This window comes from Dysidea avara, chromosome 1 (assembly GCF_963678975.1).
Source record: "Dysidea avara chromosome 1, odDysAvar1.4, whole genome shotgun sequence".
Classification (NCBI taxonomy): Eukaryota; Metazoa; Porifera; class Demospongiae; order Dictyoceratida; family Dysideidae; genus Dysidea; species Dysidea avara.
Window position 1 is genome coordinate 10,182,233 of NC_089272.1, and position 14,620 is coordinate 10,196,852.

At 38.2% G+C, this 14,620-nt stretch overlaps 2 protein-coding genes across 4 annotated transcripts; both read right to left on the reverse strand.

Moving 5' to 3' along the window:
- Nucleotides 1–2,860: 2,860 nt before the first annotated feature.
- LOC136254962 (uncharacterized) lies at nt 2,861–5,308 on the reverse strand. Of its 3 annotated transcripts, none has more exons than XR_010700840.1 (6): nt 4,183–5,305; nt 3,865–3,929; nt 3,776–3,804; nt 3,593–3,725; nt 3,083–3,147; nt 2,861–3,023 (listed from the first exon to the last, which is right to left on the reverse strand). XR_010700840.1 is itself a non-coding variant. In XM_066047685.1 (6 exons), the coding sequence occupies exons 1-6, from the start codon at nt 4,191–4,193 to the stop codon at nt 2,948–2,950; spliced, it is 339 nt and encodes a 112-aa protein (XP_065903757.1). In that variant the 5' UTR covers nt 4,194–5,308; the 3' UTR covers nt 2,861–2,947. The 3 variants fall into 3 exon arrangements, 2 of the variants coding, with proteins under 2 accessions (XP_065903757.1, XP_065903763.1); XM_066047685.1 differs by having other exon boundaries at nt 3,593–3,685; nt 4,183–5,308; XM_066047691.1 differs by lacking the exon at nt 4,183–5,305.
- Nucleotides 5,309–11,682: 6,374 nt separating this feature from the next.
- LOC136256319 (coxsackievirus and adenovirus receptor homolog) lies at nt 11,683–12,889 on the reverse strand. The gene is made up of 4 exons (XM_066049275.1): nt 12,832–12,889; nt 12,656–12,786; nt 12,176–12,476; nt 11,683–12,032 (listed from the first exon to the last, which is right to left on the reverse strand). Exons 1-4 carry the CDS (start codon nt 12,887–12,889, stop codon nt 11,683–11,685), a joined length of 840 nt encoding a protein of 279 aa, XP_065905347.1.
- Between the last annotated feature and the right edge of the window lie 1,731 nt (nt 12,890–14,620).

The window sequence follows — 14,620 nt, forward strand, 5'->3', positions numbered from 1 at the left end:
GCCTGGGGCATAAGTGCTAATGTACATTAAAATCAAAAGTGATTGTATAATAATTGTTTGAAGCTGTCAATAGTTTGTTGGTTGATGATGTCTTGTGGTAGTCCATTCCATTCTGGTATTGTTCTTGGAAAAAATGAGTATTTATAGTTGTCTATTGATGTATGATAGTGTAGGAATTTTTGTTCATGATTAGATCTTGTAATGGTGACAGGTGATAATGTTGGTAAGTAGCTGTTAGGTATTTTGGTTAGGTTGTGGATAATCTTGTATAAAAGAGTTAATCTTGCACATTTTCTCCTTAATTGGAGTGGTGGCCATTCTAATGATGTTAGCATTTCAGTTATACTATCTCGCATATTCCTTCTCCATGGTTGATTCAGGACAAATCTAGCTGCTCTATGTTGTATCATTTCTATTTTATTTATGTCCTTTAGGTGGTATGGGTCCCAAATTGCAGCAGCATATTCCAGCACAGGTAAGATAAATTGTTTATAGCTTAATTCTTTAAATGCACGTGAACAGTTTCTTAAGTTACGCTGTAAAAAACCGATTAGTCTGGTTGTCTTGTTGCATACATGGTTAACTTGTGGTCCCCAAGAAAGATGGTGATCTATTATTATTCCAAGGTAAGAATGCTGTTCAACAACTTTGAGGGGTTTGTTTGACATGTGATAAAGAAATGTTGTTTTATGGTGGTGTTTGGATAACTGGAGAATGCAACACTTGTCAACATTAAATTTCATTTGCCATGTTTTAGCCCAAGTATTTAGTGTATTTAAGTCTTGTTGTAATAACTGATGATCATTAGGAGAATTTATTGGTCGATAAATAAGACAGTCATCAGCAAATAAACGAACAGTGCTCTGAATATTTGATATTAGATCATTAATATATAGTAGAAATAGTGTTATTGGATATTTGGAACTAGACTAACTCCAGTTGGGTTATGTAATATTTCTGCTGGATTTTCGTGGAATCAATGAAACAAAATAAGCATGCAGTAAGTGATGTTGATGGTTGCGCCCAATTGGCGTGCTCTGACATTTTCAAGAGACTGAAGAAAGGTGTCTACACAGACGAAGGTGATTGAAACGTCCAGTAAAGATGTAGAGAGGAAAACAAGCATGTTTGACTAATGTAAAACGTCCTAAAACTGATGACAAATGGTGAGATTGGAATTTCGATGGATTTTTGCCTCGATAAGAGAGCCGCCATTGCCACTATATGTACGAATATAACTAAACAAGGATGCAGCATGACTTTATAGACGCAAAGCATCACGTTTGCTGTACAAGATTTCTTTAACGGGTTGTAAATTGGTCGATATCGGAAAAAATTCGTGGATATCGGCATTTGGCGAATTTTGAGGTCGCTAGAAGAGCTGCCAGACCAACCCTATGAATGAAAGCTACTGGCTATGGGTCTTGCAAGCTTTTTAGAAGTAAACTAGTACATCTGGCTAGTAAAAGTTCCCGTCAGTGAATAAAATCGGAATTTTTGAAGAATTTTTGACAGCCGTCGAGCTCAGCCAGATGGCAAACAATTTTGGAATTCGATGATATTTGGTGTGGTAGTAGTTGGACCCATGCCAGACCATTTTGACCTGGGAGGGTTACTTTGGCATCGCTACTGTGTGCTCCAGTGGTATCGAAACTTTTTTCGAGTCCGAAATTTCATTTTCGCGATGCTGCGGCTGGAAATTGCTCCAGACAATGCAGCCACTGATGGTTTTAGTTTAGAGTACAGTTAATAAGAAAGGTTGAGAGTGCGTATTGTAGCTTGAAAATATATTTTCTTAAAGATATAGCAAAAAATCTCGTAATTTGTAAGCATATTCGCCGATTTGCACGACAAGACGTTAATGAAAAATAACGCCGATCTGGCATTTTCTAAGTGGTACCAAGCCTAGCATTTGTGGGTGGTTTGGTAGTTGATTCTCGGAGGTCGAAATTTCACGTTGAGGACCCTAGCATAGATCAAGACTCACGGTAGTGAGTCGCGCGGCCAAGAAACTACAAAGCGCACGCCCAATTAAAAGACGCGCGGCCACTACTGTGAGTTATTTACGTGTAGGGCCGGTTTCGCAATATTAGTCCTAAATTACGCAACATCTCTCAATAGATTTGTATTGCGTTACGTGATAAAAAAATCTTTAGGAGTCGTTATCATCATCATCATCATCATAGTTTTCTTGCGACCTCGCTAAAATAAAAAAAGTAACCATCAAATAAAAAATAGGCGTATTTCACTTTATTTCTCTACCTTATGTTACAACTACTGTCACGTTATACCAGTCAACCAGTCAACATAGCCGTGTTTGTATAGTCCATCTAGCACTGACATTATCCAATCCTGGTTTGCCTATACGCGTATTTTCTTCAATCAACCTCTAATCCCTACAATAACTTTTAAAGACACGACGTGGACACAAACTCTAATGCCTGATAAACAAGTTGTGACAGCGTGCTGAACCGTAAGTTCCCTAGGGATGGCGTTTTAAGCAGAAATCTTTTAAATTCCATTTAGTACCACACCCCATGCGAGCGTTTATAAATCGCCAGTTGTCTTATGGTTTGAAGAACAAAATCACTAGCGAAGGTGCTTTAAGCATACTCTTCAATTCTCTATTTACATGTAATTTTTAATAGATTAACCACAAAGGCCGATAAGGTGAATACAAAAGGTAACAAGCCTTTAGGGGTTACCACCTCTATGTAGTGTGTACCATGTAGCTTGTGTTGTGGCTTTCATTAAGTATTATGCACACACAAATGGTGCAACAAAATTTTGTAATGGATTGCTCGAATGTGGTTCGTGGTTTGCCAGTGACCATGTATGAGTTGGGGTTGGTCCACACAACTTACACAATATTCAAATTTCATGATGGCCATGATAATTTCTTGCCATATGGTAAACATACAACAATGTGTAACAACGTTAATTAACATCACATCAAGACTTGACTAAAAATAGTTCCAACAATAGTGATGATTTCTTGTATGTCAGCATGACGATACTGAGACCTGTAAAAGAATAAGCAGGCACTGAAGTTAACCTTAAATTAAACACTCATGCAACTGACCTGGAACATCGGTCGCAACACCAAAAACACTTGTTTCGATATCTGATGACACAATCCAGCAGGCACTGAATTAAAAGAGAATGTACAAAAAATCAATATGCCGGGCTGTGTCAATAATAGCATGGATAATCAAAATGAACAAAAATCATATCCCAGGCTAAGTGAATGAATAACATAACTGTTGGGTAAGCATGTTAAACCAGAACATTAGGACATTAGTCAAACCAGAACATTAGGACATTAGTCAAACAAAAGTACGCTATCACAACTTGGTCATAATACAATGTTTGTACCACTGGACTTCACACTGGTTGCCCAAAAATTGTGCCATTCCGGGACAACAGCATAATATTATGAAACAAATAGTTACTACAACACAGAAGGCTTACTGTTGCACTGTCTACACTGATATACCATAATTTAAAAACATAACAGGTGGGCATTAAATACAATACACTTAATATCTGGGTACTAGGAAAAAATCACTAAAATCACACCATGTAAACTGACCTGGAAATTAACACCCTTGATGCCACTACAGTCTACACTGGATACTTGTTTGAACCCATCAACACTATGCCTGATACATCTGAGTAGACTGACCTGCAAATTCACATCACTAGTATACAGTGATAATTGATAACTGCAAAAACAACAATTGCAATAATACAATTCTTCTGTACGTCAACTGACCTGAAATTCATGACACTCAATACCGAGACCTGTAAAAGAATAAGCAGGCACTGAAATCAACCTTAAATTAAACACACACGCAAACTGACCTGGAACATCGGTCGCAACACCAAAGACATCTGTTTCGATATCTGACGAAACAATCCAGTAGGCGCTGAATTAAAAAGAGAATGTGCAAAAAATCAATATGCCAGGCTATACCAATAAAGGATGAATAATCAAAATGAACTAAAAATATATATCCCATATGCAGGTTAAGTGAGTAACATAACTGTTGGTTAAGCATGTAAACCAGAACATTTGGTCATTAGTCAAACAAAAGTACGCTATCACAAACTGGTCACTGATAATTGATAACTACAAAAAGAACAATTGCAATAATACAATTCCTCTGAATGTCAACTGACCTGAAATTCATGACACCTGTATCTTTGTTCCTGCATGGTCTCAACTTAAATATGTACCATGATCACATTCAACTGCTAGTGGATAAACCAGTATGACCAGATGGCCTGCAAAAACCAACAAGCAGGTGTTAAATACAATACACCTAAAGCCTGGAATATGAAAAAATATTATATAAGCATTATTCCACACTGATATAGTAATAGATTATAGGATGTTGTGGAACTTGCCTAAACGTGTAAACTTGAACATGAGGACAACTGCATAATCTGGACACTTGGAATTGTCCAATACGTACCTGATGAACCGCAAGTAGGTACTATAATGACATTCACTTCAACATTTTATCCCAGCTGGGTGAATCTCTTGTAACTGAGTAAAAAGGTGTTTACTTTCCACCTGCAACCAAAGTTCTACATTTCTGTGGTTGGGTGTACATAAACTGACCTGGAAAATCAGTATGCCATAGGGGTATGGAAATGGTTCCTTTCCTTCTGTTGTGACATTACTTACAGCTGACTGGTAAATGATCATCGATGTCCCCATGGACCCCAACAATGAGTATATCAATAACTTCACAAGTTGGAATGAATTTCCTTTCAACATGTGGTGGAATGAATTTCCTTTCAACATCTGGTGGACAGGTCCAAAAACCCTATCGCACAAACACGGTGAATCAGTGTGTGGCGATGTGACACGTTGCACAAACTTCACTCCTCGTTTCGTTAGCATTCAAGACCGGCATATATCATAGAGTCCCTCAGTATTCTTGACTCTTACTTTTTCAAGCGTTGCTCAAGCGATGTAGTTTCTCACGAGGGGCTCGAGTTTCTCAGTAAAGTCGAGCCGATTAAAGTACGCCTCACCATCCAGTTACATTCTTAAACCATTCAATTTAAAACCACGTATCATGAGTGTCCGCTTAAGGTTATCAGGGACTTTCCACGAGATTTCCCCTAAATAGATCACGTGTTAGTTGTCAATCTGGTGGATTCTAGTGGTATACATGGTTCAACAATGCGGTAAGTGTAGTATAAGCTGTCAATGAATAATTGTTTGTGCACTACTAAACTAAGTTATTTTTGTGTGATAAGCATGCTTGAGGAAGGATCTGGGGGACGAGACTAATGTTTTGACAGCAGTTCAGTGATGGACAGCAGTTGATGATGGCCAGGCAAAGAACTGCGAGAAGAACTACTATGATAGTATGATAGTAGGGAAAAATTCCCACCCCTATAGCTCTGCCTAGGGGCATTAACTAGCATTATCTACAGCTACTGTATTATGTTGCTGATATGTACATTCAGGCCAAGAATAAAGGTGAAAGTGGTAGTAAGGCTCAATCCTATTATTCTGCTGAACAGGCAAGGGAGTCTGGGACTCTGGGGACATGTTCCCTCAGGAAAGTACAAGTACTACAACTTTTTTGTTTTAATTGCTTCATCAAGTATAAAAATTTCAGTCAAAAGGTGATGATCGAGCTCTGGTCTTATGCACTGGTTGGAGTGGTTGTATCGATACTGCACTGTGACATCCTTGAGGGGTTAGTGCTGACATTGTCCATGGCAATACTATTCCATCTCCCCGAGTCTTGATGATTGAGTCCTCCATTCCTTTCTCTGCTGCTCCAATCCTGAAGTGGTGACCACAGTCAAAAGGTGACGATCGAGGCTCTGGTCTTGCATCTATACTGTACTGCAACACCCTTGAGGGGTTAGTACCGGCATTGTCCATCGCAATACTGTTCCATCTCCCATATACAAGTCTTGATGGTTGAGTCCTCTATTCCTTTCTCTGCTGCTCTAATCCTGAAATTGTGACCAAAATATTAAAAAATGGTTATAACATGATAAATGATTATGATGATAACAATTACAAATGCATTTATAGCTGTGTAGCAACTGTGAACTAATTAGGCACTTGCAAGTTTAAGTAGGTGTCTGAAGCATTTAACATGCACAGATATGAGATATATTCATGACGTGCAGGCAGTAAAGATAAATTTACTCTAATAGAACAGTCATACTACACCGTAAATTCATACTTCCGAATTTACGGTGTTATGAAACAATCATTATTATGTATGGATTTTACTGACTCTCCAAGATAATGCTCTGCATTAATGTTAATTGCTCATTTCCAAAAAAATTACCTTTTAAACCAAATGTACAGAGCCTATCACTGACAAAAATGAGTGATATCCACCCCAAAAACACCTTCACTGTAAAAAAGGCGTGCCCAAGAAACTACAAGTACCTGGAACCCAATGTAAAATACAAAAAGAAAAATCAGCTTAGCTGAAGTGAAAAGTAACTGGTAACTTAAAGAGCTGATATCTGAAGCGGCCAAGAATACAATTACTAAAGTTTAATCCATGCAAGAACACCTGGCTATAAAACAGGTGTATACATGAAAGTAACTGGCAACTGAAATGGCTGATATCTGAAGCGGCCAAGAATGAATGGTCATATACAACTAATTCAAAAATTTAACACTGAACCTTTATAATTCAGCTGTGTTCTATATTCACTCTTGCTGCATCGTAAAGTAATTTCTTTTAACTCTAATTGGCTGGTAATTTGGCCGCCTTTTTTTGCTCTATTATACTGACTATTAAAAAAGGCGGCCAAATTACCAGCCAATTAGAGTTAAAAGAAATTACTTTACGATGCAGCAAGAGTGAATATAGAACACAGCTGAATTATAAAGGTTCAGTGTTAAATTTTTGAATTAGTTGTATATGACCATTCATTCTTGGCCGCTTCAGATATCAGCCATTTCAGTTGCCAGTTACTTTCATGTATACACCTGTTTTATAGCCAGGTGTTCTTGCATGGATTAAACTTTAGTAATTGTATTCTTGGCCGCTTCAGATATCAGCTCTTTAAGTTACCAGTTACTTTTCACTTCAGCTAAGCTGATTTTTCTTTTTGTATTTTACATTGGGTTCCAGGTACTTGTAGTTTCTTGGGCGCGCCTTTTTTACAGCGAAGGTGTTTTTGGGGTGGATAATATATACTGGTAAGGAATATATTATCTATGGTATAGGCAGGTCAGTTTTGCTGAGATGGTCACAATTATTATACTCTCCCGCGTGGGAGAGTATACTTATTGTAGTTGATTTGTGCGTAGTTAGGTGGTTAGGCCACTCCAAATAAATTCTCTGTTTCCCGTCCTGGACTCTGATATATTTGCATGCGGGCGGACGGGCATTTCCATTATAAGATTGGCTAGCTTTTCAAGCCAGTATTTGCCTGGCACAGCCAAAAAGGCTGCATAAAAGCATGCTTAAACTTGTTCCTTCCTTTGTAAGTTGCAAAAATAACACAAACGTGAAGTTCTGCCGACTTGATAGCACTGCTGACACGTGAGCTGTCACTGTTTTCAAGATAGCTTTTACTGAGCCTATCAGTATGCAAGAATAACCGGAAAATAATGGAAGAATATCTGAATGAACGTACAGGGTACAATAAAGTTAGTGAAACGTTCCTAAATTGGACCAGTGTCAGTCAGTTAACAATAAAAATGTGACAGGACCTACATGTGAAAAAGGGTCTGCCTTTTCAAGTTTCCAAGTTTGACAATATTGTTCATCACTAATCATTTTTTCAACCTGTCTCCCTAAACTGTCGCCAAGCGATAGTGGCATGCTAATGGTATGATGTAACCAAATTTCAACCAGATATACGTTTCACTATTCAAATTGTGGATTGCCAAGTATATACTTGCAAGAATATAAGCATTTCGTAGATGTGGTCACAAATATTAAACTGCATTTATTACCAATGTAGTTACGTATATGCAGCATGTTCTTTAGCCATGCAACTAATAAAATTAAAAACAATACTGGTGTATCAAGACACACGGTAGTGTGTCGTGCGGCCCAAGAAGCCGGCGCGTAACACCCGTGAGTATATTGACAGGAAGAAAGAAAACGCAATTTTCGCACCTCCGTAGCTCTGTGCTTCCTTGATGAAACAAGACGATTTTTGCTGTGGACATGCCCCCCAACTGCAGCACTCTACATTCCAAATTTGAGCGAAATCGCTTCGCGCGTTCCCGAGATATGCGACTTCAAAAATTGGCTGAGTTTCTTCGTTTTTTTTTTCTTCTTATTTTTCTTTATCTTGTCGCACACTTACAAAAACTGCTATAAAACTCGAACGCGTTATCCGATTGCCTTGAAATTTGGCACACAGAAGGGGGGTATAAAGGCGCATCTCGGTACCAACTTTGGCTGGAATACCATAAACAGACAAAGAGTTATGAGCGATTATGCACGAAAAATAACACCAATATGTTGTCACGCCTACAGGGTAAACCGCGTATGGGAAGAAGCTGAAAATCGGTGGGTGAATAGGTTAACTATTGAACCTCAAACCTTTTGTGGTTTGAAAGAAATCGAGCTAAAAACCAGGAAGATACAGCGAAAAAATCAACAGTGTGTAACAATTACGCAATCGAGATTAGCTAATTTTTAATATTTTAATTTTATAATTTTTAATATTTTAATTTTATTATTATTATTATGCTTGCCACGCCTACCAGGTAAACCGCTTGGGGTAATGCTTTCAAAATCGCTGTACAGATGGAGTTATCATCTTAGAAAGGCTCTTCAATGGTGTAGAAGAATCAGACTTAAAGCCACGGAGTTATAACACGAAATCCAACTTGGTGTAGCAAGTGCGAGATCGAGATACTCTAATAGAGCAGTCATCCTAATAGAGCAGTCACCCTGAACAGAATTCAAGAGATCAGTTAGAAGTAAGTAACCTGTATAGAGATCAGCTACAAACAAATCACCCTGTAGAGAGTTCAGCTACAAACAATTCACCCTGTTAAAACATCAGTTAGAAGAAGATTTCTTGTAGAGAGTTCAGATACAAACAAATCACCCTGTTGAAAGATCAGCTAGAAGATGTCACCTTTTAGATACTTCAGTTACAAAGAAACCACCATGTAGAGAATTCAGCTACAAACTAGTGACCCTGTAGATACATCAGCTAGAAGAAGTTACCTTGTAGAGAGTTCAGCTACAAAGAAACCATTCTGTAAAGAGCTCAGCTGCAAACAAATCACCTATACAGAATTCAGCTACAAACAAATCACCCTGTAGAGAGATCAGCTAGAAGAAGTTACCTTGTAGATAGTTCAGCTACAAACAAATCATCCTGTAGAGAGATCAGCTAGAAGAAGTTACCTTGTAGATAGTTCAGCTACAAACAATTCACCCTGTACAGAGCTCAGTTAAAAGAGGTTTCCTTGTAAAAAGTTCAGCTACAAACAAATCACCCTGTAGAGAGATAAGTAAGAAGAAGTTACCTTGTAGATCGTTCTGCTACAAACAATTCACCCTGTAAAGAGATCAGCTAGAAGAAGTTACCTTGTAGAGAGTTCAGCTACAAAGAAACCATCATGTGAGAGTTCAGGTACAAACAAATTGTCCTGTAGAGAGATCAGCTAGAAGAAGTTACCTTGTAGAGAGTTCAGCTACAAAGAAACCATCATGTAGATAGTTCAGGTACAAACAAATCACCCTGTAGAAAGATCAGCTATAGAAGAAATCACCTTGTAGAGAGTTCAGCTACAAAGAATCTATCGTGTAGAGAGTTTAACTACAAACAAATCACCCTGTAGAAAGATCAGCTATAGAAGAAATCACCTTGTAGAGAGTTCAGCTACAAAGAAACCATCATGTAGAGAGTTCAGCTACAAACAAATCGGCCTGTAGAGAGATCAGCTAGAAGAAATTACCTTGTAGAGAGTTCAGCTACAAAGAAACAATCATGTAGAGAGTTCAGCTGCAAACAAATCACCTGTAGAGAGTTCAGCTAGAAACAAGTCACCCTGTAGAGAGATCAACTAGAAACAAGTCACCTTGTAGAGAGTTCAGCTAGAAGAAGTAACATTGTAGAGCTACAAAGAAGCTACCATGTAGAGTTCAGCTGCAAACAAATCATCCTGTAGAGAACTCAGCTACAAACAAATCGCCCTGTAGAAAGATTAGCTAGAAGAAGTTACCTTATAGGGAGTTCAGCTATGAACAGATCACCCTGTAGAGAGTTCAGCTACAAACAAATCACCCTGTAGAGAGTTAAGTTACAAAGAAACCACCATGTAGAGAGTTCAGCTGCAAAAAAAATCAATCACTCTGTAGAGAGTTCAGCTAGAAGAAGTCACCTTGTAGAGAGTTAAGCTGCAAATAAATCACCCTGTAGAGAATTCAGCTACAAACAAATCACCCTGTAGAAAGATCAGCTAGAAGAAGTTACCTTGTAGAGAGTTCAGCTACAAAGAAACCACCATGTAGAGAGTTCAGCTGCAAACAAATCACCTGTAGAGAGTTCAACTAGAAACAAGTCACCCTGTAGAGAGATCAGCTAAAAACAAGTCACCCTGTAGAGAGTTCAGCTAGAAGAAGTCACATTGTAGAGAGTTCAGCTACAAAGAAACCACCATGTAGAGAGTTCAGCTGCAAAGAAATCACCCTGTAGAAAATTCTGCCAGAAACAAATTGCCCTGTAGAAAGATCAGTTAGAAGAAGTTACCTTTTAGAGAGTTCAGCTACAAAGAAACCATTCTGTAAAGAGCTCAGCTGCAAACAAATCACCTATACAAAATTCAGCTACAAACACCTCACCCTGTAGAGAGATCAGCTAGAAGAAGTTACCTTGTAGATCGTTCAGCTACAAACAATTCACCCTGTAGAGAGAGCAATTAGAAGAAGTCACCTTGTAGAGTGTTCAGTTACAAAGAAACCACCATGGAGATTTCTGTAATCAATATAATATTATGTGACCGGATTTGCGAAAAGGGGTCTTCCACACACATCCAATTCCGTAACCATTGGAAACCATAACTCAGTGTTCAAGTAACATATTAACCTGAAAATTTCACCACGTATTCAGCTATAGTGGTGCTCACTACTGTCCAAAATTCAAGGCAATAGCTCTTTCCAATCTGAAGTTATCAATTGTCAAAGTTGGCAAATTGGATGTGTGTGGAAGACCCCTTTTCGCAAATCCGGTCACATATGTGTACATTTACTGATAAAATATTTAAAGTACATCTACTTCATCTTTTCTTCTTCCTGTAGTAAAGAAAAAAACATAGATAAAAAGTCCCAAAGCTGGCCATAGGCCAGCTTTGGGGTATACAAATACAAAAAGAAATGAAATCTAATCCAAAACAGCCAAGCTGTAAAAAAAGTGTGCGGCCCTCAGAAAGGCTATGGTGAAAAAAGATGTGAAATCCAAGGTGGCGGCCAAGAAATGGCTGTGATGGTAGGTTAGTGGTAAAAATTTTAATAACGACAATTCAGGTGAATTTTTGTGCCGCTTCACAAAAATTCACCTGAATTGTCGTTATTAAAATTTTTACCACTAACCTACCATCACAGCCATTTCTTGGCTGCCACTTTGGATTTCACATCTTTTTTCACCATAGCCTTTCTGAGGGCCGCACACTTTTTTTACAGCTTGGCTGTTTTGGATTAGATATAATTATGTCAACAATTTGTGTACTCCATATATGGTAACACATATATTCATACCACCAGGAGGTTGGTCAATCACTGTCAGAGTTATATCATCACTTGTGACTGACCCAACATCATTCAGTGCTTGACAGTGATATTCCCCTTCATCTTCACTAGTGCTGGAATGTATTATCAAAGTATTAGTGTTGGGTGAAACAAAGAGATTATCACCATCAATGTTCAATACTTCTGATCCTTTAAACCATTCAACATTGGCAGGTGAGAGGGTCACATTACTGATACCACACTGAAAGAATGCCAGTGAGTTTGTGTAGGTAGTCACATTTTGTGGAGGGTGTGATAGGGTGGGAGGAACTACAGTAAGTAAGCAAAAGTGGGTTTTCACATTGCAGCATGTGCAATGACATCTTAAATCATTAATTTTGCTGTTTACAAATGCTGGCTATAAAATTATTTGAAAGCTAAGCCATATTAGTTGCATTCATTAATCATATTACCTGCTATTTTGACAGTCCTCTCAATGCTGCTAATCTCTTTCAGCACAATATCACCATTTAACACAAGGATCAAACATCTGTAATTACCAGAATTCTGAGACTGAAAGTTAGGAATGATGAATTCTCCATATCCATTACTGGGTGTTAGAGTAGTGTATTCAGCTAGTGTCACAGTATTTTCCTCACTGTTGGTATTGGTGAAGATCCATGTTATGTTGACAGTGTGATTTGTCAGTGGAAAACTACATCTGAGTACTAGCGGTCTACCTGCTATGCCATGCTCAGTAGTAGTAATGGTAATCTGTGGAGCTATAATATGTGTGTAGAGAGAATTGCATGCATGTACTAATACATGTACTTGATTATGTTAAGTACGGTATGTCTATTTACATGTATAGAACACACACAACACACAAGGCAAAGCCTTCAGCTGCTGTGCTGGCATGGTCACACCTACCCAGTGAACCAACACTAGCACACCTGTGTGCTGCAGGTGCTAGGAGTCAGCACAGGAAAATTCTCCTGGGCAGTACTAGTAACCCACAGGAGGCTGTACAATGTCCCACAAGTGAAGGTGTGGGTACCCGAAGTCCCACCTGAATCTTCACCCACTGTGTGAGACATGGACAGTTGATATTTGCTTCCTCAAAAAACACCAGGTGCCATTGATGTTACAGCTGGGTCCCAGTTGACACCAGGCCACCAGGTTCTCATTTTAAACTGGCCTGGGTAATGCTCTAACCACTTGATATGCTATACAACACTCACAACACATACATTACACACATGCACTCTTGGATCAGAGCTTTAAGGCACAAACTCTGAATCTCTGATATGCATCACAGGGGGCATAGCAACAAAACTGTAAGTCAGGGAGCTAATATGAGCACAGCTTGAATACACTCAGCATGTTCTATTTAGGGCGTTTAGAGGCATACGTCACACAGGGAATATATATTTGAAAAATTAATGTCCTGAGGATTAGTTCCTGAGATTGGATATTGGTACCAAATTTTATTTGAAATGTATTTAAATGTTTTATATATTTGAATACATGACTGCTCTATTAGAGTATCTCAAACTGTAAAAGTGGAAGAGTTAAGCTCACTCTAAAACAAAAATGGAGGAGCTCTGATCTTGCCCCTGTAGCTCCCTTCCTCCCCCTTCCCTGTTGTTATGTCTATGACAAATGAAATACCATGAAACTGCACATCCTTTGAATTAATAAAATTATCTGTACTTGAGTAGCTAAATAAATGTATAAATGTGCACTCTACTGTACCAATTTGATCAGACCAAAAAAGACATTAATTGTTGTCTGTCATCCAAACTTTTAATTTTTATGTCATACAGTCTGGCATACAGATGTGTATTGTTTCAGTATATAGGTATGTGTGTACATGTACCTTGTCTCTGTCGCACTCTCACTTCACTAAGGAATATCCACTGGTGAACAGTCTCAAGTTCATACTGAAAGGAAATATTTAAGAATGATACTGATCTTGCAGGTGTGAGGAGTGTCAATGGCCAAGCTACCACACCATCATTAAACTGATGCCTTGGTGATATCTCAACATCATCACATTGTGAGAAATTTTGTGAAGTAGATGTACACACACTAATAACAGGAAGGTGTATGTTTAGTCTTTCTTCTTTATATAAATACAATGTAATGCTAGTAAGCTCTACTATAGTATGTTCACGTTGAGCTGAATCCTGAAAAACAGCTAAAAATTAAAAGTGGATTTTTTCTCAACAAAATTGACATTTCAGCCAACCAGATGATTATTGGTAACAGCAAAGGTGTCAACAACAGACATGTACGGTTTGGCTCCATTACAAGTTCGGGAAAGGGCTATAATGGACACTGTACTTATATGGCTTCCCCATAGGAAATGTATTGTGAAAATTTTGATTGGCCGTAAATATTATGTCAAACATTTGAACAAAAAGATTTCAAAATATTTTTAGCGGATCAAGCAGTACTACAAATGAGCCAAATTTCAAGATCATGTGTAATTGCATCCATGAGTTATTAAATGTTTTTGAGGATTCAGCTCAACGTGAACGTACTATAGTGGCTGTATAAATTTCATTGCAACAAATGGTTTAGGAGTGATTGATTTCTGCCATGTGTAGTGTTTTAGTAAGTCACTAGTTTCTGGTAAATTAGGAATGTATCTACCAATACTTCCATCAAACAGAGCTGATGGTTGTGAACAATTCAACAGCATTGAATTTCCACCACTTCTTTGACTGCTATCATTATTGCTGTCGATCTTATCATCTCTTGTTGCACTGCATCTACTATCTTGCAGATATGGCAGACTACTGTTATATTGGTTAGACTGATAGACCCAATAGGAATCTGGTGCTACTATACAGAGAGCAAAATTATTGTACAGATTACAGTAACTGTATGCGTAGCTAAAAGCCAGAGAAGTA

Bases quoted from the DNA above. Each gene is read 5' to 3' on its own strand.
- LOC136254962 (XM_066047685.1), bottom strand. The intron at 3,686-3,775 runs GTCAGTTGACGT...GTGAATTTGCAG, and splicing joins TTGAGTGTCATGAATTTCAG to GTCAGTCTACTCAGATGTAT. The intron at 3,148-3,592 runs GTCAGTTTACAT...CTTTTAATTCAG, and splicing joins TCAAGGGTGTTAATTTCCAG to TGCCTGCTGGATTGTGTCAT.
- LOC136256319 (XM_066049275.1), bottom strand. From the start codon at position 12,889: ATGAGAACCTGGTGGCCTGGTGTCAACTGGGACCCAGCTGTAACATCA. The intron at 12,477-12,655 runs GTGTGCTAGTGT...ATAGCTCCACAG, and splicing joins CTAGCACCTGCAGCACACAG to ATTACCATTACTACTACTGA. The intron at 12,033-12,175 runs GTAATATGATTA...TACTTACTGTAG, and splicing joins GAGGACTGTCAAAATAGCAG to TTCCTCCCACCCTATCACAC.